At 37.2% G+C, this 26,883-nt stretch overlaps 1 protein-coding gene and 1 long non-coding RNA gene across 2 annotated transcripts in view; both read right to left on the minus strand.

Annotated features, from left to right (window-relative positions):
* The window catches only part of IL1RAPL2 (interleukin 1 receptor accessory protein like 2), a 1,136,852-nt gene that overhangs the window by 33,358 nt on the left and 1,076,611 nt on the right, over positions 1–26,883 (minus strand). Inside the window, exon 7 of the mRNA XM_032250933.1 lies at positions 15,928–16,057. Coding sequence (XP_032106824.1) covers positions 15,928–16,057 — 130 coding nt within the window. The remainder of the gene's footprint in view (positions 1–15,927; positions 16,058–26,883) is intronic.
* On the minus strand, positions 881–12,356 carry LOC116531909. The gene is made up of 3 exons (XR_004260637.1): positions 12,345–12,356; positions 4,043–4,047; positions 881–1,033 (listed from the first exon to the last, which is right to left on the minus strand). It is a non-coding gene; the product is annotated as an uncharacterized LOC116531909 (long non-coding RNA).

Genomic DNA, 26,883 nt, shown 5'->3' on the forward strand with positions numbered 1-26,883 from the left:
AGTTTCTCTTTCTCTCTTCTCCCCCAACATGTGCCTAACCAAGAAAAAATTGGAAATTTACTACTTTCATGGTTTATAGTGATTTTTGCTCTCTGTTTTTCTCCCTGATATTGGTAAATAACACCACACTAAATTATTTTAGCTCTGTGTAACCTGCTGCAGAAGAAATCCCCATAGTTCCAGAAGCCGAGGAGGCACCACAAATTCAGTTTTATTTAAAGCTTCACATGGAGGGCAACCATAGCCTTTGCCAGGTACAGGGTGGAAAGCTGATCCTGTTATCCCCGACCAAGCCTTTCCTTCTTCATTTCTAACGCAGTTTCCAAAAACAGCTCTTCACAGGCTGTTGTTTGAAAAATGATCCTTGGTTCATCTATTAATATATATGAGGTGTCTTGATTATCAGCTCCTGAAAAACCTAGGTGACTTGCTTTTTTTTTGGAATTAAAGATCAAAATGTTGTTTATGACTACAAATCACTCAACAGAGCAGTCATAATTTTCTAGCAAATATATTATTTTTAATTTTAGGTTCAGGGGTACATATGCAGGTTTGTTTTATAAATTGCATGTCACAAGGGTTTGGTGTACAGATTATTTTATTACATAAGTTATCAGCATAGTACCCTCCTACCACCTTCCAAGACTCTCAAGTAGGGCCTGGTATCTGTTGTTTCCTTCTTTGTGTTAAAATGTACTCAATGTTTAGCTCCCGCATAAGTGAGAACATGTAGTATTTGGCTTTCTGTTCCTGTGTTAGTTCATTTAGGATAATGGCTTCCAGCTCCATCCATGTTGCTGCAAAGAACATGATCTCATTCTTTTTTATGGCTACGTGCTATGCCACAGTGTATATCTACCACATTTTATTTATCCAGTCTACCATTGATGGGCATTTAACTTGATTCCATGTCTTAGCTATTGTGCATATTGTTGCAGTGAACATACCCATGCATGTATCTTTATAGTAGAATAATTTATATTCCTTTGGATATATACCCAATAATGACATTGCTGAGTTGAATGATAATTCTCTTTTAAGTTGTTTGAGAGATCACCAAACTGCTTTCCATAATGACTGAACTAATTTATATTCCCACCAGCAGTGTACAAGCATTCTCCTTTCTCTGCAACCCTACCAGCATCTGCTATTTTTTTACATTTAATAATAGCCATTCTGACTGGCGTAAGATGGTATCTTTTTTAACAATTTTATTATTATACATTAAGTTCTGGGATATATGTTCAGAATGTGCAGATTGGTTACAAAGGTATACACGTGCCATGGTGGTTTGCTGCACCCATCAATCTGTCATCTACGTTAGTTATTTCTCTTAATGCTATCCCTCCCCTAGCCCCCCAACCCCTGACAGGCTCCAATGTGTGAAGTTACCCTCCCTATATTCATGTGCTCTTATTGTTCAGCTCCCACTTATGAGTGAGAACATGTGTTTGGTTTTATGTTCTTGTGTTAGTTTGCTGAAAGTGATGTTTCCAGCTTCATCCATGTCCTTGCAAGGGACATGAACTCAACCTTTTTTATGGCTGAATAGTATTCCATGGTGTATATGTGCCACATTTTCTTTATCCAGTCTATCATTGATGGGTATTTGAGTTGGTTCCAAGTCTTTGCTATTGTGAACAGTGCCACAATAAACATAGGTGTGCATGTGTCTTTATAACAGAATGATTTATATTGCTGTGGGTATATACCCAGTAATGGGATTGCTGCGTCAAATGGCATTTCTAGATCTAGATCCTTGAGGAATCACCACATTGTCTTCCACAATGGTTGAACTAATTTACACTCCCACCAACAGTGTAAAAGTGTTCCTATTTCTGCACAACCTCTCCTGCCTCTGTTGTCTACTGATTTTTTAATGATTGCCATTCTAACTGGCATGAGATGGTATCTCACTGTGGTTTAGATTTGCATTTCTCTTATGACCAATGATGGTGAGCTTTTTTTCATTTTCTTTATATATATATATATTTTAGGTTCTGGAATACATGTGCAGAACACGCAGGATTGTTGCATAGGTACCTACATGGCAATGTGGTTTGCTGCCTTGATCCCCCTGTCACCTATATCTGGCATTTCTCTCCATGTTATCCCTCCCCAAACTCCCTAACACCCCGTACCTCCCCTATTCCCCCACAACAGACCCCAGTGTGTGATGTTCCCCTCCCTGTGTCCATGTGTTCTCATTGTTCAATATCCACTTATGAGTGAGAACATGCGGTATTTGGTTTTCTGTTCTTGCATCAGTTTTCTGAGAATGGTAGTTTCTAGCTTCATCCATGTCCCTGCCAAGGACATGAACTCATCCTTTTTTATGGCTGTACAGTATTGCATGGTGTGTACATGCCACATTTTCTTTATCCAGTCTATGTTTGAGGGGCATTTGGATTGGCTTCAAGTCTTTGCTGTTGTAAACAGTGCCACAATGAACATACGTGTGCATGTGTCTTTATAATAGATTGATTTATAATCCTTTGTGTATATACCCAGTAATGGGATTGCTGGGTCAACTGATATTTATACTTCTAGATCCTTGAGGAATTGCCACACTGTCTTCCACAATGGTTGAACTAATCTAGTTTTTAAAGCTCCTCTTGTTATTAATTTTTAGTTTTAGTCCATTGTGTTCTGAGAAAATATTTGATATTATTTCAATTTTTAAAAATTTGTTGTGCCTTATTTTGTGTCCTAACATATGGTGTACTCTTGAGAATGTTGCATATGCTGATGAGAAGAATGTATATTCTGCAGCTGCTGGACAAAACATTCTGCAATTGCCTCTTAGATCCACTAGGTCTAAGGTACAATTTAAATCTAATGTGTCTTTGTTGTTTTCTCGCTAGATAATTTGTTTATTGCTGAGAGTGGCATGTTGAAGTCCCAAAATATTATTGTATTGATGTCTATCTCTTCTTTTAGATCTAAAAATATTTGCTTTATATAACTGGGTGCTCCAGTGTTAGGTGCACAAATGTTTGGAATTGCTCTATCCCTTACAGAATTGATCCCTTTATCATTATACAATGACCTTTTTATGCCTCTTTTTCCTGTTTTTGACTTAAAGTCTGTTTTATCTCATATAAGTATAGCCACTTTTGCTTACCTTCTATATCATTTTTCATGGAACATTTTTTTTCCATCCTTTTACTTTAAGTCTATATGTGTCTCTACAGGTGAAGTTTCTTTTAGGCAAAATATATTAAGGTTACTTTTGAAATTCATTCAGCCAATCTATATATTTTAATTGGGAGATTTAATTTGTTTACATTCAAGGTTATTATTGATATGTAAGGACTTATTCCTGTCATTTTATAATTAATTTCTGGTTGCTTTGTATATCCATCCTTCCTATCTCTTATTTTTTTATATTGTGGTTTGATGGATTTCTGTAGTGGTAATATTTGAGTCTTTTCTCTTCCTCATTTGTGTGGTTAGTAATAAAATTTTAGACACAACAACAAAAATGTAGTCCATGAAAGAAACAATTGATAAGTTGGACTTTATTAAAATTTAAAACATCTGCTTTTTTTTGAAAAACTGTTAAAACAATAAAAAGACAAGCCACAAAATGGGGGAAAATATACGCAAAACCTATACCCATTAAGGACTTTCTATATAGAATTCACGAAACCTCTTAAAACTCAACAATTAAAAAAAACACCTAACAACCCAATTTAAAAATAGGCAAAAGTTCTGAACAGACACCTCACCAAAGAAGATACACATATAGCATATAAGCATCTGCGTATATGCTGAACATCATATGTCATTAGGGAATTTTAAATTTATGCAATGGCATACACTACACACCTATTAGAATGAATGAAATCCAATATTACCAACAACATCAAATTTTGGCAAGGATGTGAAGCACTGGAAATTCTCATCCTTTGCTGGTGGGAATGCAGAATGGTACAGCCACTTTGAAAGATATTTTGGCAGTTACCTAAAAAGCTAAACATTGTCTTACAATATGATGCATTAATCATACTTTTTATATCTACACAAAAAACTTGCACACAAGTGCTTATAGCAGCTTCATTTATAATTGACAAAACTTGGAAACAACCAATATGTCAATCAATAGGTGAATGGACAAACAATTGTGGTACATCCAGACAATAAAGTGTTATTCATTGATAGAAATTAACCATCAAGCCACAGAACTCCATGGAAAAACCTGAAATACATATACTAAGTGAAAGAAGTCAGTCTGAAAAGGCTACATACTGTAGGACTCTAAACATATGACATTTAGGAAAAGGCAAAACTATAAAGAGAGTAAAAAGATCATTGGCTACTAAAAGTTTTAGAAGGGAAAGGGAGAGAATAGGCAGAGCTCTGGGATGTTTAGGGCAGTGAAACTATTCTGTATGATACAGTAATGGTGAATACATGATATTACACATTTGACAAAAAACTATAGAACTATATAACACAAAGAATGAACTATAATGTAAACTATGGACTTTAATAATAATGTATAGTGTTTCATTAATTGTAATAAATGTGCCACACTAAGGCAAGACATTAACAAAAGGGGAAACTGGGAGGAGGGACAAAGGGGCTATATGAGAGTGCTCTGTACTTTCTGCTCAACTTTTTTAAAAAAATGTGGCACTTTATCTGTTAACTTCTTTTCAATCCTAAAACTATTGTGAAAAATAAAGCTTGTTAAATAAATAAATCTCCTTTGCCTCTTTAAAAGGTATTATACTGGAACTACTTGATTAGAGTGTGCTGGAGCCTTAATTTTTGTGTCACCAGCAACTAGCCAAGTGCTAGCAGCATCAAGAAAACTCAATAAACGCGCACTGAAGAAATGAATGCAATTTTTTAAAAGTAATGTGTCATGAAAAGACATGTAGGAGCCTAAAATTCATATTACTAAGTGAACGTACCCACTCTGAAAAGTCTATATACTGTATGGTTTCAACTATATGAAATTTCAGAAAAGACAACATTTCAGAGACAGTAAAAATATCAGGAGTTGCCAAGAATTTTGGAGGTGGGAGAGATGGATAAAGTGGAACACCGATTTTTAGGGCAGTGAAACTCATCTGTATGATACTGTAATGGTGGATACATTTCATCATACATCTGTTAAAACACATAGAATGTATAACACTAGGAGTAAACTCTCCAAACTCTAAATGTAAACTACAGACGTTGGGTGATCAGGATTTACCAATGTAGGTCCATGGATTACAACAAATGCACGACTAGGTGCTGGATATTGGTAGTGGGGGAGTCTTGGGGGTAATATGGGAACTCTGTACTTTCCACTAAATTTTGCTGTGAACTGAAATTTGCTCAAAAATTACTCTCTGTGTGTGTGTGTGTGTGTGTGTGTGTGTGTGTGTGTGTGTGTAATGCAAGAAAGACATTATATTAATGCATTTTAATACAATTCAATGCCATTAAACAGATGTTTTAAAAGTTGTATGTGCCTGGCATTGTGGTAAGCTAGGGATTATTAATAAATACTGTCTCAAACTATTTTGAATTCTCTTTCATTATTGACTTCCTCTTATAAATTTTACTAACGCAACAAAAGAAGAAAGTAAAAAAGTAAAATACTTCATTAGCAGGGAGATTCCAAATTACTTTCCAGTTTCTTCCAGGGAACATGGTACTTTGAAATTTTTATAAAGATGTTGAACTGCCACCAGAGAGTTTATACTCTTCAATATCTACCCATATCATCAATATCACTACTAGTACTTCTGCTGACATCATTATCAAAAAGTACTTATTTGTAAGCAGCAATCTGCTCTACTAGACATTGTACTAATATTTACATGTATGTGCTCCCTGCTGTCCTAAAGATCATAAACTAAAATAAGCAATGCTGAAGGGAATGATAACATAACATTCAGATTAAAAAAATACAAATGCAATGAAATTTTAGTAAAATATTGGTTAGTGGAATTTTTTAGGGATGGAAATTCTGGCTAATTGAATTTTCTGTTCACCTGAAAATTAAATAGAAAGTCCTGTTGGGTTCTTAATTGAGGTAAATAATTATAAAATGTCTAAGTCCAATTTTCATTAATTGTAAATGGTTCCTTGAACTATTCTGAGTCCTCCTTTGATAGTTAAGCATCTTGCAGAGTTTCTGGATTATTATTCTGAGTATGAGTAATCATTGTCCAGGAATGATGATTGATAATATGAAGGGTTGGAGGTATGTTTAAAAAATCAAAATGTTTAATTAAACAAGATTTCTCTTGGTGTTATTTCCTTTTCTTCCTATTAAACTATTATTGGTCAAAGTCCAGCATCATGCCCAGAGTCTGAAAAAATCAGATTTATTGGCTCAATGCATTGGTGGAGGGGCATTCCAGAGTAACTATGGAATAATCCTTGATTGAAGGAAAGAAGACGGTTTTGTAATGTTTACATTTCCACTGAAAGATTCTGAGGTTTTAGGGCGGCAGGAGTAAATACTGAATTGGTTGGAGTTTCTGAGACAGGATTGGAAGAAATGGGGGCTAACTAGGGATTGAGTTTTCTTATGGGACAAGGGTAGCTTAGCAGTTGGGTATCCCTGGTAATAAATGTAAGCAGCAAAGCAGGTTTGGGGCAACTGGTAAGAAAGCAGTAGTCATTCAAAAGAGGAAGGGGCCGTTATGGCATTTTACAACTGCTGCATGACCTTGGGAGAAACAGTGTTTTCTGTTAACTTTGCAGCTGGCTTTATCTGTCTGTCTTCCCAACCTGATTAATAGCAGGGCTGCTTATTCTCAGTCCACACTGATTTTCAGTCTTTCAGTCCTGGACAGATTTTGACTTTTTGTAGCCTAAGTGTGAAGTACAACAAAACATTCTGGACAATTGAGGATTCTTGCTAGCTTTGATGAATCAGCCTAGCCCCACAGGAACTCTCAACCAGTAATAGGCAGCATTTCTTCCTCAGTCTTTAAACCTCAGTTTCTTTATCTGCATAATAAAGCTAATACTATTTATCTCAGGTGTTTATTATGAGTATCCAATATGTTTTAAGATGTGAAATGCTTTTGTAATATGCAGTGTACTATAAAAGGATGAATCTGGGATTATTATTTTTATTTACTAATTATAGTGTTTTGAGTAATTTACAATCCAACACAATATAGTTGAGTCTGAGCATCTAAAGTATGCTCAAGAAATGAAGAGAAACAACAAACATGTGTTAGGTAGGCTTTTAGAATTTAATGCACAGAGCAAGGCTAAGGTCAAGCCCGGAATCATGAATATTATTCACCACTCCTTCAAAAATGGAAGAAAGGAAAATACTTTTTTGAAGCTCAACTTTGGGAAAACCAAGGACATGTGGGGTGCTTCAAGACATTAAAAATTATGTGAGAACGTGCCAAAACACATCTCATCATTTTCCCTAGGGCTGCCTGGGACTCCAATTATTTCCTCTGTATTTTGGGGACAAACAACATATTCACAGCTCCATATTGCTTTTTAAAAAGAGTGAGTCATTACTAGGTTATTTTTGGTCTTTAAGATAGACTTGACTTATTTTAAGAATGAAAGTTTTTCATGCCTATATCACATTCTCTCCTTTATTAGAGCATTTCACTCATTCAAGGAGATGATGTTAAGGTAAAGGAATGAAACAGAAGACCAGAAAGTGTTGAAAACTATCACTGAAGAAACCAAAACTAAAACAAACAAGCAAAGACCATATTCAGCTCGCAGTCTTTCAGAAACTGAAGGTAAATAAAATTATTTGCATTTTAATAAGCTTTTCTGAAAACCATAAGATAAATTGAACATGTTTTTCAGGTCAAGAATTAGAAAAGATTTGGTAAACTGTTTTGTAGTATTGCCTGAGGAAAAAAACATTAGATATTGATAGGGTGATTTGCAAAGTGAGATTTATAATTGAAAATTACTCTCCATTGGGACAAAGCAATTGTCTTGAAATTCATGTAGTCTTTTTTGACAATCAGATGCAATTTGTAATCCTGTAGGCAATCTAAAAGACTATTATTTCTTGTTTAACAGGACTGGTTCAAATTTTCTGACTTTTTTTTTTTTACTAGCTATGTAGAGTACGTACGTCACTAGCAAATGCTTTTAAAAAAATTCTCAAGCCTCTTGTAAGATTGTAAGAAGGAAGTTCTGTAGTGGTATGGGACTGAGGTGACCTTCCTAGAATCATTATCCCCAAAGGACACTTTGAGTGTACTCGCTGATCCTCCTTTGCAGCAGTTCCCATTAAGCTTTAACAGAATAGAAAGTAAGAAGTCTTCCCCTTATGATTCCTACTGGGTTTCCTCAAAATAATTATTTGGCTTCTCTGAATAAACATTGTAGAGCTTGGCAGAGAGCAGATTGTTGGAATGATTTTAAAATGGTAGAAATAAATAACCAAACTTGTACAATTATATCTTATGTTAGTTACTGCACACATACAATTATTTTACCATCTTTATAAATTATATCTTCTGGAGTTTGTGAAAGGGTTTTGATGCAGTTGTGTGGGACAGACTAGCAGTTGTGAATGGTTACCACATTTGGGTTCAGATTTCCTTGTGGCTTAGTCTCTTAGCAACAACAGAGGCAGGGGAGAACTGCGCCAATTTCTGCTTAAAGGGAGATAAAGGGGAATCTGTATGCCCAAAGTGGGGTCTAAGTTCTTTGGCCATAGGCTGAAAATCAGGAGAGGCTAGGGACCACAGTGGTGAAACTGACCCAGAGAGCAAACAAATGAGAACTCCAAAACCCTAGACAGAATTTGATCTAAAATGCTAGTCAAGCTGCAGGGGAAATGCTGAGTACAGGAGTTATACTTACTGAGGTCCGAGTGACTTCATCTCATCAAGCTCTCAGTAAATATCTAAGCTTTTTTTTTTTTTTTTTTTTTTTTTAGGTATTGTTTTAAGTCCTCTATTCCTCTGTGGCAAACGAAGAAATAAAAAGTTGTAACACATATTTCTAAGATCAAGCCACTGCTCAGGAAACTGGGAACCTAGGCAGTGGGGCTAGTCCTCCTGCCAGATCCAGTGCCTTTGGAGAAGCTTCTCCACAAGTCAACTACCCAAGAGTGATTTATTTACAGCCTCACTGCTTAGTTATGTTAGACAATGTAATTTTGAAATGTGCACACAAAATGAGAGCTATGATTCAATTTTTAAATGGGCACAAAGCACTGCTCTTGCTATAGTATAAATGTTTGTGATCTCCCAAAACTCATATGCTGTCACCTAATATCCAATGTGATAGTATTAAGAGGTGGGGCCTTTGAGAAGGGATTGAGTCATGAAGGCTCCACACTCATGAATGTGATTAGTGTCCTTATAAAAGAAGCATGAATGAGTTCCCATGCCCTTGTTGTCATGTGAAGACATGTAGAAGGTTCCTGTTATGAGGAACAGGCCCTCACCAGACACTTAATCAGCCAGCACCTTGATCTTGGATTTCCCAGGCTCCAGAACTGTGGGCAATACATTTTTGTTGTTTATAAATTACCCGTTTAAGGTATCTTGTTGGCTGGGTGCGGTGGCTCACGCCTGCAATCCCAGTACTTTGGGAGGCTGAGGCAGGTGGATCACGAGGTCAGGAGTTTGAGACCATCCTGGCCAACATAATGAAACTCTGTCTCTCCTAAAAGTGCAAAATAGTTAGCTGGGTGTGGTGGTACATGCCTGTAGTTCCCGCTACTTGGGAGGCTAAGGCAGGGGAATTGCTTGAACTTGGGAGGCAGAGGTTGCAGTGAGCTGAGATTGTGCTGCTACTGCACTCCAGCTTGTCAATACATTGAGACTCCATTTCAAAAAAAAAAAAAAAAAAAGATACGGAAGCCCAAATGGACTAAGGTAGAAATTGGTGCTGACAGTGGTTGCTGTGGTAAAAAAAAAATATATATCAAAAATGTGGAATGGCTTTGGAACTTGGTAATGAACAGAGGCTGGAAGAATTTGGAGGAGCAGGCTAGAAAAACCTTATATCAACTAACTGTAAGGAGCAATTCTCATGAGGGTTCAAAAGAAGAGAACTGTAGAGAAAGCTTCAATCTCTTTAGAGATTACTTAAGTGGTCATGATTAGAATATTGGTAGAAATATGGACAGTAAAGGCCATTTTGATATGAGCTCAGAGTTACATGAAAAACACGTTTTTGGAAACTGAAGTGAAGGCTATCTTTGTTATAAGTGGCAAACAACTTGGCTGAATTGTGTTCATGTCCTAGTGCTTTGTGGAAGGTAGAACTTGTAAGTGGTGCAATAGGATATTTGGAGAATGAAATCCCTAAGCAAAGTACTGAGGGTGTGGCATGGCTTCTCTTGGTTGTTTATAGTAAAATGAGAGAAGAAAATGAATTCAAGATGAAATTTAAAATCAAAAGGGAAGCACAATTTAAAGATTTTGGATATTCTCTGCCCAGCAATGTTGCAAAGAATGAAAAAGTGTATTAAATAGAGAACACCAAGAGTGTGGCCAAGAAAACATTTAATCATAAGATTACTACAGATGTAAGGAAGCCGGATGCTATTCATCAAGACAAGAAAAGAAGGCATTCTGGAGACTTTCAGGGCTACCCCAGCCATCACTGGCCCTTTCCAGACACTGGATCTGCTGGTATCTTGATCTTGACTTCCCAGCCTCCAGAACTTTGAGCAATACATTTCTGTTGTTTATAAATTACCTAGTCTAAGGTATTTTTTAAACAGTATCCTGTACAGATAGAGATAGCACTGAATAAGGGCTATGCATCCAGAAGTAAATTTTTTTTTCCAGAAATGACTTTGAGAGGAATCCCCTAATTAAAAATCCTCAGTATTCTGCCATAAGAAGTCTTCCTTATGGAGAAAATACGTGGGCTATGTAAAAATGTGAATCTTCTTTTGGTTCACCTAAATAGTATGATTAGCAATTTTTTTTCTATTAAAATGCTGGATTTGTTCCAACTTGCTGTGCTGTATAAAATCTTGTATGCTTTGTTTCAAGGACACTGGCTTTGGAGGCTAGAAGACCTCGTTAATTATTTCCTGTATTAGCATAAATGGCTATAGATGGAAATAATTCTAGAATCCACACAAGCCTCCAAATAGATGAAAGATCACACAAGACATGTGAAAGTGAAATGATTACATTTTAGTCAATGATGTACTGCATATACAAAGGTAGCCCCATAAGATTATAATACTGTATTTTTACGGTACCTTTTCTTTGTTTAGATATGTTTAGATACACAAATACTTATAATTGTGTTACAGTTACCTACAGTATTCAGTACAATAATATGCTGTACAGGTTTGTAGCCTAGGAGCAATGGGCTATACCATAGAGACTAGGCATGCAGTAGGCTTTAATCTATGTTTGTATATGTACACTTGATGATGTTTGCACAATGATGAAATCACCTAATGATATTTTGCATACAACGTATCCCAATCATTAGGCAACCCATGACTATATTACAAAATGAGTGACTGTATATTTATGATGGCTGGGAATTTCTGCCTTTTTGTTGGCGCTTCTCTGAAGGTGATTTTAGTTAGCTAGTTGGGTCTCATGAAATTTTCAAAATAAAATCCCTGTAACTTTCCGTTAATACTAATATAGTTATTTTACTGGGGGAGTTGATGTAGAAAGAGGATGTAACAAAATCAGTTAAACAATGTCATTTTGCAAGTCCTGAAAGGTTGTTTTGCTATGGCACTCCCTAGCTGGTTGACTCATTTGGCCCCTAATATGATGGCTTGTTCAGGATTTTTGTCTCCCACCAATTCTAATCATTTGCTGCCAGAGAGAACAGCAGGGCCTCAATTTTCTTTTGTAATGGTATAACCAGTTTTGAATACAATTAGGCAGATTCTTAAAACATTAAATAATCCTGCAGAAGAAGAAGGATAGTAGGCAAAAACTAAAGAAAGATGAGTAAAGAAATGTCTTTATATAATAGCAATGTATTAATTTTGATTCTTTTTTTTGAGATGGAGTTTTTCGCTTTTGTCGCCCAGACTGGAGTGGAATGGCATGTTCTTGGCTCACTGCAACCTCTGCCTCCCAGGTTCAAGCAATTCTCTTGTCTCAGCCTTACAGGTACCCGCCACCATGCCCAGCTAATTTTTGTATTTTTAGTAGAGACGGGTTTTCACCATGTTGTCCAGGCTAGTCTCAAACTCCTGACCTCAAGTAATCCAACCACTTCGGCCTCCCAAACTGCTGAGATTACAGGCATGAGCCACCGCACCTGGCCTGATTCATTTTGAATTAATACACTGTTGTATGTATCAATAGTTCATTCCTTTTTTATTGCCAAGTAGTATTCCATTATATGACTATACAACAGTTTCCTCACTTATTCACCTGTTGATGCACATTTGGAATATTTTCAACTTGGACTATTATGAAGAAAGCTGCTATGACCATTCATATACATGTTTTTGTATGCACATATATTTCCTTTTCTCTTGCCTGAATACCTAGACATGGAGCAATATTAATGTAAGATGTTGATAATTGGGGAAACTGGGTATGGAGTATATAGGAACTCTATATTATTCTTATCTTCCTATAAATCAAAAATTATTCTAAAAATAATTTTTTAAAAAAATTTAAATTTCATTTTAAAAATAAACTAAAATATTAAATATATGTCTACTGTATAATTAAAGCACTCCGTGTCTAGCTATTCAGTCAAGAGAAAAGGAAATATATGTACATACAAAGATATGTATATGAATGTTCCTAGCAGATTTCTTCATTATAGTCCAAATTGGAAACAACCCAAATGTCCAGCAATAGGTGAATAGAAGAGCAATTTTTGTATAGTCATATAATGGAATACTATTTGGCAATAAAAAAAGGTATGAACTATTGACACATATAACAAGATGGATAAATCTCAAAATAATTGTGCTACATGAAATAATAATCCAGAGAAAAACAAGCGCCTATTATATGATTCCACTTGTATAAAATTCTAGACAAGGCAGACTGATTTATAGTGACAGCAATGTCCCTGTTGTTGGAGAAGGGCAGGAGGGAGGGATTTCAAAGGGGCACCAGGGAACATGAGGATGATTAATATGTTATTTTCATCGTGGTGATGGTTTCACAGGTGTATACATATATCAATCAGTCCTTACAAATTTTATACTTTAAATTGTGTGATTTATTATATGTCAATTATACTCCAATAAAGCTGTTTATTTTAAAAGTTACATGTAGTAACACATACAAAAAGGGAGATGATTATCTTAGGCTCACATAGTTACTACCCTTGATCATGAAACTTATCTCTGAGCTTTTTGGTAATGGAAATTCTGCTACTAACTATGTAGTAGTGTACCTATCACACATCCATTTCGGGGCCAGTTTCTTGTTCTGTAAAATGAAAAGTGACCCATAAGGTCCTTTATGCCTGGATACATTGATAGGAATCCTAAACATTTATCTTTTTTTAATTGCATTTTAGGTTATCTTAGATAACAATTTAAAAGGAATTCAGTTGTATTGATTTCAAATAAATATTAAATTGAAATTGCCTAATAAAGTGTTGCTAATTAGAAACTCCAAAGTTCAAATGGCAATTAATACTTTAGAATCACTGGTAATATATCCATTATTTGTTTCTGAAAATCTGTTCTGTGTCAGGCAACTAATTTCAAGGTTTTTTTTTTTTAAAAAAAAAACAGCTTTGTTGAAATATAATTTATATACCATATAAGGCATCCATTAAAAGTATACAATTTATTGTTTTCTAGAATATTCACAGATATGTGCAACTATCACTATGGTCAATTTTATAATATTTTCATTACCTCATAAAGAAGCTCCATACTGCTTAATGGGTACAATGTTTCCTTTTAGAGTGATGAAAATGTTCTGGACCTAAAAAGTTGTGGTGGTTGTATGAAATCTGAATGTACTGAATGCCATTAAATTGTAAATTTTAAAATGGTGAATTTTATATTATTTGGATTCTACCAAACACACAAAAACACTCCCATACACTTTAGCTTTCACATCCATATTCCATTCCTCCCCACTGGCCCTAAGCTCACAGTAAGCTACTTTCCGTTTCTATAAAGTTGCTTATTGTGGACATTTTATATACATTGAATCATATATTTGTGGGGTTTTTTTGTCCCTGGCTTCTTACACTGAGAACATTTTCAAGGTTCATTCATGTTATAGTATATGTCAGTATTTCATTTTTTTTTTTGGTTAAGTAATATTCAACTATGTGAATGTATCATATTTTATTTATTCATTGCTTAGTTGACAGATATTTAGGATGTTTTCATTTTTGCCTATTATGAACAGTGCTGCTACAAACATTCATGGACAAGTTTTTTATAGATATATGTTTTGCTTTATTTTGGTTATATCCCTAGAAGGGATATTCCTACCAGCAGTGTATGAGGTTTCCCATTTCTTCATATCCTTACCAACATTTGTTATAATGACTTTTTTTTGAGGCAAAAAAAAAAAAGTACTCCTCTGTCACCCAGGCTGGAGTACAGTGGCACTATCATGACTCACTGCAACCCCAACATCCTGAGCTCAAGTGATCCTCTCACCTCAACCTCCAAAGCAGCAAGTAGCTGGGACTACAAGGCATACACAAACATGCCTGGCTAAATTTTTGTACATATATTTTTGGAGGGGTTCGGGGGAGATACAGGGTTCTGTCATATTGTTCAGGCTAGTCTCAAACTCCTGATCCCTAGCGATCCACTCACCTTGGTCCCCCAAAGTGCTGGGATTACAGGCTTGAGTCACTGTGCTTGGCCTGTAATCTGACTTTTTAAATTATAGCCATCCTAGTGCATCCTAGTGAGTATAAAGTGGTATCATGTAGTTTTGGTTTGCATTTCCTTGATTACTGAAGATGTCAAATACCTTCTCATGTGTATTTTGCCTAGAAATATGCTCCTATAGTCAATATTTTACATAGACTCTTAGGGAGTTCACAGACCCTCAAAGTTATGAACCCATAGAGAAGAGTTATTGGGTGGACACATAGAGAGAAATTGTCATGAGAGTAATTATAAATAATATTTAGGCATAGCGAATAATACAAAGTGTACTTGTCTCATTTTTGCTGCTGTATATTCAATAAGAAAACTGAAAGAATACATTTTAACATTAGTTGTACTGAAATTTTAATTTCCACTATATGATTCTTAATGGGAGTGAAGAGGGAAGAATTCCAATTCCTATCAGAATCAGGAACATACGCTACACATCACCATCTCTGAAACCAAAGAGAAACCTCGCAAACTGAGTGAGGCAGGAAAGCTTACCTATATTTTTTATATCTTTTTTACACAGATGAGAAAGTACTAAATAAAATTAGAAAACCAATACAATTGATACCTATAAACCAGAGAGGTATCTGTGTAATAGGAGAGTGAAAAGAGATCTAAACATTAACTAAATTGAAGGATCAGTCATTTTCGGGATGAGCATTAGATATTGGGAAAAATAAACACTATTCAGCAAGAGTCAACAGTTACTTTGGCTGAGCACCAGCTTACCATTGTTGCTGGAGCTTTACACTTATGACACATGAAGGTTGTCTGTTTCCAGGTAGAAAATGAACATTTGCCCAGTGGTCTGAGGAGTCACCTTCAAAGACTGGGCCTTTGCTGTGACAGTTGGAGTACCAGTGGTTTTAGCTTTAGAAACTCAAAGGAATTTGCTTAGGAAGCTTTTGGAGGGTCATTATACCCTGGTGACATAATCTTTAAATCTGAGAAAAACCTTCTTATGTTAGAAGCTTACACACTGGCATTTCTTAAGGCAGTCACCCTTGGTCTCTCCATAAGATTAGCTTTTAGAGAATGGAATGATTTGAAGTTGCAATTAAAATCCTGAGCAGAATCCCTTCTAGGATGTTTCATTGCTTAACTGCAAAGACAGCAAAGAAAGATGAGCAACTCAAGTGCTGTACCTTATTTCACCTTCTCTAATGTGACCTGCCAGTTCTTCAATAAACTTTTCCCCTTTCATCCAGTAGATCATCGGTCCAGACTCTCCACTGAATCCAAAGAATGCTTTGCAGGGGATGTTCAGAGGCTTACCTGAGAATGAGAGAAAAATAAATGAGCAAATGACTCCTGATTATTAGTGGGAGACCGGAAGCAACCATTTAATGTCCAAAGGAAAACTCAGAGGTGACCCAATTTTCAACTCTTTTTCTAGTCATCTTATCACTGTACATGAGAAAAATTTTGAATATTTATGAGGGCCCCTAGAAAAAAAACTGAAATTCAAAGTATAATCAAAAGTGAGAACATAAAGTTACTCAGTTTTCTGTTTGTTTGTTTGCTTTTGAGACAGGGTCTGGCTCTGTCACCCAGGCTGGAGTGCAGTGGTGCAATCACAGCTAACTACAGCCATTACCTCCCTGGCTCAAATGATCCTCCCACCTCAGCCTCCCGAGCAGCTGGGACCACACAAGGTCTCCCTATGTTGCCAAAGCTGTTTGTTACTCAGGTTTTAGGATTGTTTATTTTTAGTGCCTCCTTCTTATGAAAAAATAAAAAGGCTATATTTTCTTTATTTTTGAGAATATTAAGCACTGCTGACTTGAACTTGCCCTTGAAGCTAACATTAATCAGAAGTATAAGTTAATTTTTGGTTGTTGAGAAGACATATCATAATATACTGTCCACTGTTATTAAGATTACACAGAAATTTGTTTATTCTGGTTTTTACATGTTTCAAGAAAAATTAGACAATATAAACTATAATGGTTATTTTTAAGTATCAAATTGACTGGATTAAGAAATATTAATATCTAGATAGCTGGTAATGCATTATTTCTGGGTATGTCTGTCTGGGCTTCTAGAAAAGATTGGTATTTGACTTTGGTGACTGAGTGGGAAGATGGACTTCAGTGTGGGTGGGAAGGATCCAAGCAGCTGGAGACCTGGATAGAACAAGAAGGTAGAATGAAGGCAATGTGTAATATGGGACCTCCTTGAGGTGGTCTATCAAAAATGATTGTTATTTTCTCTCACGTAAAACAGGTTCTTGTTAAATAAAAACAAAAGACAGATATTTCAGCAGCCTAGTTTCCACAAATGCTGAATAAATACTCTGAAGCTTCTTATCAATGGCTGGAAACAGGAAAACCATCCAACCATCATATGTAATACTCTGAGGAGAGTCCCAAAGTGATCAGCTCTTGTGCCAGATAGTGGAACTCAATGTGTGCCAGGGGATGGGCACCTCCTCGTCTAAAATGCATGAAAGGGATCTTGACATTTATTGGGAAAATAACCTGAAACATAACCTTTCAAGGGATTTCTAAAATCTGGCTGAGGCACAAACTCTTATCTAACATTTCGTCTGTTTGCTACTGTATTGTTTTGCCTCCAGGCATTTTCAAAGTAATTCATATGTTAGTATATGACCTATTAGTAGAGATGGCCAACCTATATTTGCATCTAAAGTAGGTTGAAGACTATCAAAATAAAGAGAACTTTGTGAGGTGGTGCATCAGTGATATGTAATAAGGTGAGTGAAGCTTCTTGCAAAATGGCATACATGCAGTGGATTGGCTCTCATTGCCTTTTATTTCCCCCAATTTCCTTTATCAGAGACCTCTATGAACACCTGCATTGTGAGAAGGCTGCTTAGAGACCCTAAAAATCTAGAAATCTCAATAGGCTTAAATTTTTACAGCCATGTATTTGCTGAACATATCTTGAAACGAATAAACTCAAATTATTAATGTGTTCATGAGACTCTCTGGGGAAAAGAGCTCAAACACCTATGTACCACTGAGTTTTATTGGGTTTTAGCGGCTAAACTTTTCAAAACAAAATTACAAGGTAAACCACAATGTAATAAGGTTGTCATGATAGTAGAATTTGTGTGCCTCTGTGTGTCTTGTGTGTGGGGTGCTGATTTGGGGATTAAAGAACGAAGTGGGAGTTGAAGAGGAATAGGAGCCACATATTACAAGTTCCACCATTTATAAATAATGAAGATATACATCAGTGGTATGCTGGCGAATATTTCACACTGACTTTCTGGAAATAGTATGTATACAAATCATAAGTTTACAAATTTTATGGACATAAAGGATGTCACACAATTTATAAAATTCATAAATAATAAAAACACAATATTTTGTTGTAAATTCCATTTACTCGATTGATTCTCACAGAGTGCTTTCACTGATTTTTGTGGAATGTATGTTTGCAAATGAAAAACAAGTGTAGTTCTAATATGCATACTAGTCGATATATTCATAAACATTAATGAGAAAAGTGAAAATAAACCAACAGATGAATATCAGAACTTCACTCACTCTTCAGTTATGTGAGTGACTTCTTTTGATGAATTGGATAACAGATTATATTTGCATTTTAAATCCATGCAATTGCTGTTAGAAACACTTTAAAAGAAACTGAGATCAAATGATCTGATGTGAAAGAATTGTAGGTGAGGGAGAAAAAATAAAATCTATTTCTATTTTGACCACTTATCTTAATCTCTTCTTCCACCAGGACTTTCTAAAAATTTCTCAAAGGCAACAATTTGATCTTCAATACTTTTATCTAACTCTGCACCCCCACCCTTTGATAAGCTGTGTAATTTTGTAAAGGCCGCAGATAACCATCACTGCCCTTTACTTGACAATTTTTCTCCATTCTTTGTTTTTCTCTTTAAACAATTTTCAACCTTTTTTAAAGTCTCCTTTAAATTGTCCCATTATCTCTACTTCTTAGTAAGCAATTTTTTCCATTGTGTCAAGGGAAGCACCATCATGGAGGTTAATTTTCTTATGAGGTTTATAATTTAATAACTATTTTCATCTACAGCAGGGATTGTTTTCTGTGGTAGTCCCAGGTGCTGAGGGTTATAGAGAAATTCCCTTAGAGAAGTTCTAAGGTTGCCTCTACCAAGGCCCTACAAGTTTCACTGGTTTGGAACCAGTTTTTTTTTTTTTTTTTTTTTTTTTGTCAATTGCTTTGCTTGGGGGTTTGTGCCATATGTAAGTCCTATGAATTTAGAGTCCACACCCGTACTTGGTACAGGTTTAGAGTTCCAGTTTCAATTAAATGTCTCCTTCCATTCATAGCTATGGCCCTGGACTGAATGTGAATTTTCTGTACACTTTCCTGAATCAATAAACAGAGTTTTCTAGGCCCCATTTCATAGATTTCCTGGTTTATAAATCATTCAAATTTCTAGATTTTTGCTGGGATCTGTCCTAAGTCCATACTTAACATAGATCTTTAACTCAAGCCCTTATACCCCAGAGGTCCACATTTGGTTTTGATATCTCCAGGAACTATTCAATTTCAATTTATACTCCTTTCTCTAGCTTTGAGCTCCCTATTTATCACTAAAGCCTGGGAATTTCCCTTACTTGCTTTCCAGCTGGGTTAAGCATATAATTATTTGTCTTATTTTGACCACCATTCTTCTGTAGTTAGAGCAAGAGGTGGTCTTTACCATATCAATTATTTCTACAGTATTGACTACGTGCCTGAAATTCTACCACAAAAATGTATAAATTGTGTATCTTTGTCCTACATAATCAAGCTAATTTTAATTTCACCATTCTTACCAAGGAGTTAAACATAGAGTTTCTATTCCTGTTACTGTTAATGGATCATTTCTTCCCTGGGTCCACACTTTGATTTGGCCTTTCAAAATGAGATACAAAGAAGAATAGATAGTTGTGATGCCCATGTGAAAACTAGTCACCTTCCTGCTGTGCTTTATGTACTTAAGTTTGTAGCTTCACCTTTCAAGCGGTTTATTTCTTCCTCAAGAGAATCCACAATTAGGGCACAAATCTTTTATTTGTATTTGTGAGAGTGCTGTGAACCACATGCTCCGGTCTAGCAAGCTAGTGTCAGAACACATAGAACATTGAGGCATGCTACTTTCAGTTGTAAGACATATTTTAAGAAGATTATTGCTAATAATGAAGTTTGTGAATTAGTTCCTCAAAAATTTACAAGACAGCTGGTCATCATTAAATTAATGTCACTCTTACACATATGCATTCCAGTATACTTTTTTTTGAATGGGAGATAAGGGGTAAAGTCATAACTTGTATATGGGGAATGTCTCATTGTTATGGTTTGAATATTCCCTCCAAAACTCATGTTGAAATTCAATCGCCAATGTAACAGTGTTGAGAAGTGAGACCTTTAGAAGATAATTAGGTCATGAGGGCTTTGCCCTTATGAATGGAGTAATGTTATTATGGGACTGGGGATTTTTGTGATAGTGAGCTTCTGATAAAAGATCAGTTGAGCTGGATTTACTCTCTCTGTCTCATATGTGTGCCTTCCACCATGGGATGACCCTCACCTAATGCCAACAGGTGCTGATGCTCTTGGATTTCCCAGAATCTAGAACTGAAAGCCAAATAAATCTCTTTTCCTTACAAATTACACCATCTGTGGTGTTCTGTTATAGCAGCAGAAAATGGACTAAGAAAAAATTGGTACTGAGAATGGGGTTGTTGTTGTAACAAATACCTGAAGATGAGGGAGTGGCTTTGGAACTGGGTAATAAACAGAGGCTGAAGGAATTTGGAGGAAAAGGCTAGAAAAATGCTGTAGTTATGTGGACAGAACATAAACAGAATTCTGGCGAGGGTTCAGAAGAAGAGGAGAGCTGTAGGGAAAGTCCGATCTTCTTAGAGATTACTTAAGGGGTTATGACCAGAATGTTGGTAGGAATACAGGCAGTAAATACAACTGTGATGAGGTATCAGAAAGAAATGAGGAACAAGGTAGTGAAAACTGGAGTAAAGGCCATCCTTGTTCTAAAGTGGCAAAGAAGGTGGTGAAATTGTGTTTGTGTCCAGGGTCTATGCAATGCAGAGCTTAAAAGTGATAAACTAGGACACCTGGTACAAGAAATATCAAAGCAGCAAGGTATTCAGGCTACCGTATGGCTACTTTTCACTGTATATAGGGGGATATGAGAGCAAAGAGATGGCTTAAAGATGGAATTCATAATTAAAAGGGAAGCAGAATAGAAAAGTTTGGAAATTTTGCAATCTAGCCAGGTAAAGAGTGAAAAGGCATCTTTAGAAGAGAATACCAAAGATGTGGTCAAGCAACCATTTGTGAAATAAATTAATACGCATAGAAACAAGCCAGGTGCCATCCATCAGGACAATGGACAAAAGACACCAGAGGCATTTTGAAGATATTTGAGACAGCCTCTCTCATCACAAGCTCAGGGGCTCTAGGAGGGCAGAATGGTTTGGGGGAACAGGCCTGGGGCATCTTCCATGGGCTCTGATATGGTTTGGTTCTGTGTCCCACACAAATATCATCTCAAATTGAAATTCCCACATGTCCAGGGAGGCACCTGGTGGGGGATGATTGGTTCATGAGGGCAGTTTCCCCTATGCTGTTCTTATGACAGTGAGGGAGTTCTCATGCTTTTAAAAGTGGCGGTTTCCCCCGTGCACTCTTTCTCTCCTGCTGCTGTGTAAGACATACCTTGCTTCCCCCACCTTCTGCCATGATTGTAAGCTTCCTGAGCCCTCTCCAGCCATGCAGAACTGTGAGTCAATTAAACCTCTTTCCCTTATAAATTACCCAGTCTCAGGTGTATCTTTATAACAGCATGAGAATGAACTGATACAATGAATTGTTACCAGCAGAGTGGGGTACTGCTATAAAGGTAACCTGAAAATGTGGAAGTGACTTTGGAACTGGGTAATAGTCTGAGGTTGGAATAGTTTGGAGGGATTGGAAGAAGACATAAAGAAGTGGGAAAGTTTGTACCTTCCTAGAGACTAGTTGAATTGTTTTGACCAAAATGCTCATAGTGATATGGACAATGAAGTCCAGGCTGAAGTGATATTAGAGGGAGATGAGAAGCTTATAGGGAACTGGAGTACAGGTCACTCATGCTGTGCTTTAGCAAAGAGATTGGTGACATTATTCCCCTGTCCTAGCAATCTGTGGAACTTCGAACTTGAAAGAGGTGAGCTAGGATATATGGCAGAAGACATTTTTAAGCAGCAAAGCATTCAAGATGCAACCAGGCTTGTCCTGAAAGCATACAGTTGTGCTCACAATGAGATGGTTTGATATTGGAATTTATGTTTAAATGGGAAGCAGAGTATAAAAGTTTGGAAAATTTGTAGCCTGACCATGTGGTAAAAAAGAAAATCCCATTTTCTGAGGAGTAATTCAAGCCAGCTGCAGAAATTTGCATAAGTAATGAGGAGCCAAATATTAATAGTCAAGATAATGGGAAAAATGTCTCCAGGGCATTTCAGAGATCTTCATGGCAGTCCCTCTCACTACAGGCCCAGAGTCCTAGAAAGGAAAAAATGGTTTTGTGGGCTGGGCCTAGATCCCAACTGCTCTGTGCAGCCTTGGGACTTGGTGTCCTGCATTCCAACCACTCCAGCTCCAGCCACAGCTAAAATGGGCCAAGACACAGTTCAGGCCATTGTGTCAGACGGTGCAATCCCCAAGCCTTGGCAGCTTCCATGTGGTATTTGGTGTACAGTTGTACAGAACACAAGAATTGAGCTTTGGGAACCTCCACCTAGATTTCAGAGGATGTATGGAAATGCCTGGATGTCCAGGCAGAAGTCTGCTGTAGGAGTAGAACCCTCATGGAGAACCTCTGCTAGGGCAGTGTGGAAGAATAATGTGGGGTTAGAGCTCTTACACAGAGTCCCCACAGGGACACTGCCTAGTCGATCTGGGAGAAGAGGACCACCATCCTCCAGACTCCAGAAAGGTAGATCCACTAACAGTTTGCATTATGCACCTGAAAAGACCACCAGCACTCAACGCCACCCCAGGAAAGCATCCATAGGGGCTGTACCTTGCAGATCGTATGTGGCACAGCTGCCCAAGGCTGTGAGAGCCCACCCCTTGCAACAGCATGCTCTGGATGTGAGACATGGAGTCAAAGGAGATTTTGGAGCTTTAAGATTTAGTGATGGCCCAGCCAGGTTTCATACTTGCCTGGGGCCTGTGGCTCCTTTGTTTTGGCTAATTTCTCCCATTTGGAATGGAAACATTTACCCAATGCCTGTACCCACATTTTATCTTGGATGCAACTAAAAAACTTGCTTTTGAGTTTACAGGCTCATAGGTGGAAGGGACTTGCCTTGTCTCTGATGAGACTTTGGACTTGAACTTTTGAGTTAATGCTGGAATGAGTTAAGACTTTGGGGCACTGTTGGAAAGGCACAATTGTGTTTTGAAATGTGAAAAGGACACGAGATTTGGGAGGGACCAGAGGCAGAATGAATGGTTTGGCACTGTGTCCGCACCCAAGTCTCATTTCAAATTGTAATCCCCACATGTTGAGAGGGAGGGACCAGGTGGGAGGTGATTGGATCATAGGGGTGGTTTTCCCCATGCTATTCTCATGATAAGGAGGGATGTTCATGAGATCTGATGGTTTGAAACTGTGCACTCTCTCTCTTCTGCCACCATGTAAGACATGCCTTGCTTTCCCTTCACCTTCCACCATAATTGTTAGTTTCCTGAGGCCTCCCCAGCCATGCAGAACTGTGAGTCAATTAAAACTCTTTCCATTATAAATTACCCAGTCTCAGGTAGTGTCCTTATAGCAGTGTAAGAATGAACTGATACAGGCTCATTGTCGAGGGCCACTTTAGGACTCTTCCTCCTGAATTCCAGTGTCACACCCCTCAGCCTCCCAGCCATGGCTCAAGAGGGTCCAGATGCAGTTAGACTTGGCACAATGGAAGGTACAATCTATAAGCCTTGGTGGCATTATGTCTGCAGGCTTGCAAAATGGAAGAGTTGTATGTGCATGGATGCTGTTGATAGCCTGGGGACCTAGGGTAAAACCAGCCACAGGGCCAGAGCCACCATAGATAGTTCCCACTAGGACGATGCCCAACGAAGCTGTAGGAGTGGGGCCACTTCAGAGACCCCAGAACTGTAGGGCCACAAGCATATAACACTAACCTCAGAAAGCTACAGGCATAAGACTACAACCTATGAGAATTGCAGTGTAGATTGAACCTAGCAAAGCCATAGGGGTACGGCTGCCCCAGAGTTTGGGGCCCAACCACATACCCCAGCATACACAGGATATGGGACATGGAATCAAAGCAAATTGTTCTCCAGCTTTAAGATTTAATATTGTATTCCATTTTGGGTTTTGGACTTACTTGAAACCAGTTATCCATTTTGGTATGGGAATGTCTATTGTATGCTTGTCCCACTATTGTATTTTGGAAGTAGATAACTTCTTTAACTTTATAGACTCACAGATGGAGGAATTTGCCCCAGGATTAGTCATACCTTAAGTCTCATCTATGTCTGATTTAGATATGACTTCTGACTTTGGACCTTTGAGTTTATATTATAATGAGTTAAGACTTTGGGGCTATTGGGATGGAAGGAATGTATTTTGCATTGTGAGAAGGATCTAAGTTTTGAAAGGGAAAGAGCAGAATGCTATGGTTTGAATGTTCCCTCCAAAGCTCATGTTGAAATTTAATTGCCAGTGTAACAGTGTTGAGAGGCAGGATCTTTGTGAGGTGATTAGGTCATGAGGATCTGCTGTCATGAATCAATTAATGCCATTATCACAGGATTAGTGCCATTATTGAGAGAGTGGACTCCCACTAAAGGGATGAATTCATTTGGATTTCATCTCTCTGACTTGCACACTCATGTTCTTGCCACATGATACCTTCCATTACAGGATGACCGTCACTAGATGTTGCTGCCATTCCTTAGATTTCTCAGTCTCCAGAATCATGAGCCAAATAAATCTTTTTCTATATTGCCCATTCTGTTGTATTCTGTTATAGCAGCAGAAATTGACTAAGAGGCCCATTAATAGTTTTTCTTACAGTGTGTCATCTGTTCCATATGTTAAGAAGGAAGAAGCTGAAAGCCAGTGATCCATGGATGTGGCTTGACTGAGAGGGAGAGAAACATATATTCTCTCATTTTGAAAATAAAGTTCCTATATATCTACATATATTTATATATGCATATGTGTGTGTGTGTGTGTATATATATATATATTTCTGTGTGTATATATATATGTTTCTGTGTGTGTGTGTGTGTACATATATATATATATATATATATATATGTTTCTATGTATAGCTTAGTGTAATTTAATCACAAAGTAGTTCATCATTCCTCACACTGGACTTTTCTATCAGCCATCAAATATGTAAAGTACCCACTTGCAGCCAATGTTGTACTGGTAAGAATACCAAGGTCCTTTTGTTCTCTGAGATTATTATCTCAAATAAACTGAACGAATTATTGAGATTTAAAAACAGGCTCAGATAGGAATTAGCTGACTTTTCTGAGGCCAAGTTATGAACCAGCTTTGATGCTGTTTATCAGAAATTCATGTCTTCCAGTATATAGTACAGTATTTAATCTACTAAAAAAAAGCAGCTTTGATATTTCAGAGTGATTTTATAAAGCCCATTTACATTCTTCTTTCTAAAGTAAAGCCCTCTTCCCATCATTTTCTAAATTAAATGAAATAGTCACAGAGGTAAATTCTAAATTATATTTGAAAAGAAAGCTTTTATGAAGCTAAGGGAAGGAAGAAATAATATATATCTTCCAGTAAGATACAAAGGGAGATGAAAAGTTGATAAGGCAGAATGACATGAGTTAGTTGTGCCCAGATGGTGGAAACTGAAAAAAAAGTAAGATTTTCTACCTGGACAATAGCGACTGTCAGAGAAGACAGTGGCTACCAAAGCTAATTAATCTGAGAAGAAGAAGATCAGGAGAAAATACTTGAGTACCCTTAGACTAGAATAATGATTTGGGAGAGAGAAAGAGTGATAGACAAAGAGAGACTGAGACCCATAAACTTTCTACTATTTCTGGTTTCACAATGTATGTGTGAAGCCAGGAAATGTCTCTTGGGAATGGTGGGGAATATGTGCATAATTATTTGCCTATGTTAGAGGGAAGTAGCACAGCAGAAGACCTCAAAGTAAGATGAGACTGAGCACTGTTTTCTTGGTTAAATGAGTTAATTTGTTTGTTTGATTTTGGTGCATAATTGGCTCAATGGGATAAGAAGTACAAAGTCCACTGGATGCGAAATTGTTCAGAGTTATAGGACTTACCTAGCTGTGTCACCAAGTTGTCTCAATCCCAATAGAAATTTTTGTTACTGAAATTTTTCTAGGTTGAATGAAAATAACCCCCATTGTTACTACATATCCCGCCCATTAACTTGGCTTACTTTTTGGTTAGCTCAGTGTCTTAAGATCCTAGTTTTCTCAGTCATATCTCACATTTAAGGGTACCAAATGTTAGCAAGGCAAAGGCATTTCATGGAAAGAGTACTGGTGTCAGGACATCAAAGTTATAGCCCCAGCCCTTCTACTACATTGCTTTGATTTTCTTTGACAAGTCCATACCTCTAATAAGCCACAGTTTCTCCTTCTAAAAATTATAGGGTCAGTTGGGAGAAACTCTAAGGACTCTTTCAGGTCTGATGTTCTCGTATTTTGTAGCTGGCCTAGAATAGTAAGTGTTAGAATTTTCCAAGTGGGATGAATTGTGTCACTTTTAGTCCTAGCTCTCGAGTGCCAGTCATTAGTTCTTTCTGCAAAATAACAAGCATGCAAGTCTCTGTGCCTCAGGTAGCTTTTAGCTTTAGCTTCAAGGTCCCTTGGCCATGTGGTTTTTGGTCTGAATCAGCTTGCTTTCCATGCCTGGAATCCCAGTTCCTCTGTGTCCCCTAACCTTTGTTTACTTCAGAGTGGGTTTCCGGCCTATGTACCCTACATTGCCTTGAACCCTAGGTTCTTTCCACCTAACCTGACCCTGACTGCTTCTGTTGGCTCTGCTGATCTTGGCTTATGGCCCTGCTTTCTTTGACCCAATGTTTTTCATATCTTAGCTTGACAAATGAA

This window comes from Sapajus apella, unplaced genomic scaffold, assembly GCF_009761245.1.
Source record: "Sapajus apella isolate SASKATOON/1434 unplaced genomic scaffold, GSC_monkey_1.0 scaffold73, whole genome shotgun sequence".
Lineage (NCBI taxonomy): Eukaryota > Metazoa > Chordata > Mammalia > Primates > Cebidae > Sapajus > Sapajus apella.